This window comes from Saprolegnia parasitica (genome assembly GCF_000151545.1).
Source record: "Saprolegnia parasitica CBS 223.65 unplaced genomic scaffold supercont2.671, whole genome shotgun sequence".
Classification (NCBI taxonomy): domain Eukaryota; phylum Oomycota; class Saprolegniomycetes; order Saprolegniales; family Saprolegniaceae; genus Saprolegnia; species Saprolegnia parasitica.
This window is the reverse complement of record NW_012157065.1, coordinates 1-4,048: the sequence shown is the minus strand read 5'-3', so window position 1 is coordinate 4,048 and position 4,048 is coordinate 1. Positions and strand designations below refer to the sequence as shown.

The window sequence follows — 4,048 nt, the reverse complement described above, 5'->3', positions numbered from 1 at the left end:
ACGACAGACTAAGTGCGCTGACGATTCGATTAAGTGCGGTATCTTCTGGCTGGTCGCGTTGGCGCCAAGTCGACGACTCGAGACGTGGCGGGGCTGCCACGTGGAGGCACGAGTTGACAAGCGACGAGAGCTGCCAGCAGTGTATCCGCCCAAGGTACAATGGGCCATAGGCCGTGGATCGACACTGGCTCATGTGCAAAGTGCTAAGTCGATGGCCGAGACAATATTTGCAAGGTGGCTACCGACGACAGCACTTGACAGCATCTCGATTGGCAGCGGTGGACCTTACTGTACAAGTACAAGAAGTGGTTGACGTAGTTGAAGAGATACTGGTACGGTTGTCCGTGTAGCTCCGCTCTGCGCAGATTGAGAGCTTTTTCGGTGCTTGGTCGCACTTGAGGGTTGGTGGTAAACCATCGCATGCGTGGTGCCTCTGTTTAAGGACTTGATTCGTCTTTCATTCGACTGTAGTCGGCGACAGGAAGCTCTGCGTGCAATCCATTGCCCTAGGTACCAACGCGTCATGGGCTTGCTGCGGCCAAGGAAACTCCTTGGAACTACCCAAGGGAATTCCCTGTCGTATCCGGTACCCGCTTGTTTTATCCGGATATCCTCGGTAACGTTGGCACGTTCGAGCGAAATGTGGAGCGTGCGCCTGCGGTCGCCGGCCAAGAGCGCAGTGCTGCGGATCGACAGCGCTAGCTCGTTCCAGGCCTTCCGAGGTACGAAGCTTCATGGCTTCTCGCTGGACCATGGGCTTATGCGAGCGCGCAGAGGAAGCACTGGCCGCGCTGGGCCTCGCGGTCTCGGATGGCTACACATGTACGCCAATCTCTCTGGCATGGGCATGATGAACACTCCATGGCCTAGTCAAAGGTGGTTTTCCGCTCAAGGAAATACACATCGAGGGCGATGCGCCAATGACCAGCGTCATCCAGAACAACGACACGGTGCTCATCGAGCCAGCTCCAGCGGCGGCGCGGCCCGGGCCTGCAACACGGAGCACGACCCCAAAGACGGCCCCAAAGACGGCGCCAAAGACACCCCCCGCTCCGCCACGACGGACGACGACCACTGCTGCGAAGAAGGCGAAGCGGGTGCCAAAGCCCAAGTTTACAGGCCACGGGCATGTCCTCGGGTCGACGGTGCAGGACGACGACGCGGAGAGCGATGCGCCTATCGAGCCGCCGCCTCTGCCCAAGCGCCGCAAGATGATCCAGCTCGGGAGCAAAGAAGACGTGGGCGAAAAGCTCGTCCACGCGGTGAGCAGCCATCGCGGGGCGTCGACGACCGATAAATTTTTGCGCTCGGCGACAAAGTCGGCCGTCAACCACCAGTACGAGATGACGTTGGCGAACGCGCGGCTCCACGCAGCGCTCGCGGGTGCCTACTCGATGCAGACGCTGGCACCCAACGCACTCGGCGTGGCGCAGATGCGCGTTCGGTTCCTCGAGCGTGCGCGCACGTGGCGGGACGAGCAGCTCGACCTCTTGCAGCCCACCGAGCTCACGTCCATTGTCAAGTACGTGCTTCTCTCGGGCGGCGAGACGGGCCGCGAGATGCTCAAGCCCTTCAACATGGCCCAGTGTTCGCCACGGTAGCGAGAAATGAGGTCTAGCGGCTCTCATTTGATGTTGGAGATAGTGTCTTTTGGAGCCTTGCACGACTGAGTGACGGCGACGTGGCCGCGGCGCTGGAAAAGCTGCTCCCGAACGAAGATTGGTCGTTCCTTGGCACGCGGACGCGGTAGGCTCATGTCTATGGAAGCCACTGACCAGTGGACGATCCTATCGAACGATAGCACGCTGAGCGCCAAGGCCCTCGAGGCGCAGGTGCACATTTGGATCCTCGCAAGCTCAACGCTCTCGTTTGTAGACGCACTCGCAGCACTATCGCACCGAAGTGCGTGATGAAGAGCCTATGCTGCCGACGACGGAGACCGACGTGCCAGTCGTCAGCGAGGTTGAGACCCCTTTTTGCGTCGACCGAGCAAGCGTGCGAAGCGTCGCGGCCAAGGCTGCGTTGGCGCGGCTCCGAGCTGCAGAGCCCGTCGCACCCATGCGTACTCCAGAGATCAGCGATGGTGCTGCGGAGGATGCTGGTGATGACGACGTCTCCACGGTCGTCTGCGATGCCTGCCAAAAGGCCCGGATCGTCCCCGCCGACAAGAGCCAGACCGTCGGACTGGACGAGTGTGGCGACTGGACGTGCGCCCGCGTAGACCTCTCGAAGAAATGGCATTTGTCGTGCTCATGCAACGCTGTAGCTTGCCGCCATCGGTCGAGGCGACGGCTGTGCCATGGTCGACGACGAAGTGCTTTCCATCGTCGCCGACGCAACGATTGGCGCGTGTTTGCTCCAGATCGGCGTGCGGACGCGCGACGAGCTCGCCAGCGCGGCGGCCGAAACCCTCTTTTCGTCGTGGCGGACGGCGTGCCGTGGCCACCTCATGGATCTCGACCGTCTCGAGTGCTTCATCGAGCAGGTATACATATTGCCAACTAGCTTGCCGGTGTCGCTGCAGCGTCTATCTATTTGCTTTGGTAGGCACGCGACGAAGAGCTCGATGCGATGGTCCAAAACATTGTGCGCGACAACGACGTGTACGATGCGCTTGTGGCGCGCAAACTCGCGACACCCCACGACGTGATGCTGACACCGGCCGATGTCATCCTACGCGACGTGCGTTCGGCGCTACGAGCAGCAGCAGTGTCGCTCGACACGATCCAGCAGTGGAAGGTAGCGTGCGCGTTGGCGGTCGAGCAACACCCGTGGCTCGACGAATGGCGCAGCATTTGAGTCCATTCAGATCAACGCCAGTTTTTGAGTTTGATGATGGACCATCCTACTCAGCAGGTCGACGATCCATAATGGTTAACGTTACGCCCGTATCCGGAATTCCTACCACCTGTCCGGATACTAAGAACTAGGGCCGCGGCCGTCTTCTTTGGTTCAAACGCGACATGACAAAGCCAAAATTATTATAATATTACAATACTATACTAAAATGACACTGCTTCGTACACTGTACACGATATTCGACCATTTGCTCCTTGTCAATGTAGACCGTTAGAATATTGTCTGCTTTGAATACAATAATGTCATAAAAATTTGATATTCACACGCCCGAACTCGATTACCACACAGCGAGTTGTCGAGTCAACATCCATGCCAATCCGTGTGATGCGATCGCGAACGCATCCTTTTGACCGCATGTCTACCAAGGACATCCTCGGCCATCTCCCTCCTGAAGGCCAGAGCCACGTCGACGCACAGCACTACAGCACTCAGCGTGTGGGCAGGAAAGGAAATGAAATGCGCGGTCATGTCGCTGGTCCCAGGCGTGCTGGAGACGTCCGAATCCGAATATAGGGGCGTGCCACCTCCTGTCGGAATTTCTCATCAACGTTCGCGAGCCATCGCGAATATGGCTTGGCCAAGGCACATCCTCGCGAAGCCCGTATTCTTTCGGCGGGCATGGCAGGAAAGACATGAGCAGCATTTCCACGCACGGAACTTGCTTCCTCCATGACCGGTACACGTCGATCTTAACCCTCCAAGGACGGGAATCGTTTTATATGTTAATCGTTCACGTAATCCAAGGCGTGCCGCATCCGCGGTCTCCTGTTCGACCTTATTATCATATCTACGAGCTAGTGATTCGTACGAATACGAATCGTAGAAGACAATATGTCGATGGCCTGCATGACAACTGGAGCAGCGTGCAAGGTGACGATCTTTGTAAGTTTCTTCCGCGTCCTGATTGGCTGTAGCCATGCTTTTCGTCATGAGTCGGCGGATCATGACACGGGATTTTGGCCAATCGCAGGCCGCGTGAAAAATCCGGTACGGATAACTGTATCCGGATCGAAGAGGATCTCACGGTTGCGCAGTGGCATTTGCGAATTCGCCTTCGACCCCTCACCCTCTTCAGTATGGCTCTCTCGGACGTTGGTCTCTACGGCTTGGCCGTCATGGGCCAGAACTTTGCGCTCAACATGGCGTCGCACGGCTTCTCCGTCTCGGTCTGCAACCGGTCGCCGGACAA

At 57.8% G+C, this 4,048-nt stretch overlaps 1 protein-coding gene across 1 annotated transcript; it reads left to right on the top strand.

The window, feature by feature from the left end:
* Positions 1-640: 640 nt before the first annotated feature.
* Positions 641-2,799, top strand: SPRG_17618 (hypothetical protein; the record flags this gene model as incomplete). The annotated part of the gene is made up of 8 exons (XM_012356978.1): positions 641-722; positions 775-822; positions 871-1,597; positions 1,645-1,746; positions 1,802-1,832; positions 1,876-2,217; positions 2,267-2,485; positions 2,548-2,799. 8 exons carry the CDS (start codon positions 641-643, stop codon positions 2,797-2,799), a joined length of 1,803 nt encoding a protein of 600 aa, XP_012212368.1.
* Positions 2,800-4,048: the final 1,249 nt, after the last annotated feature.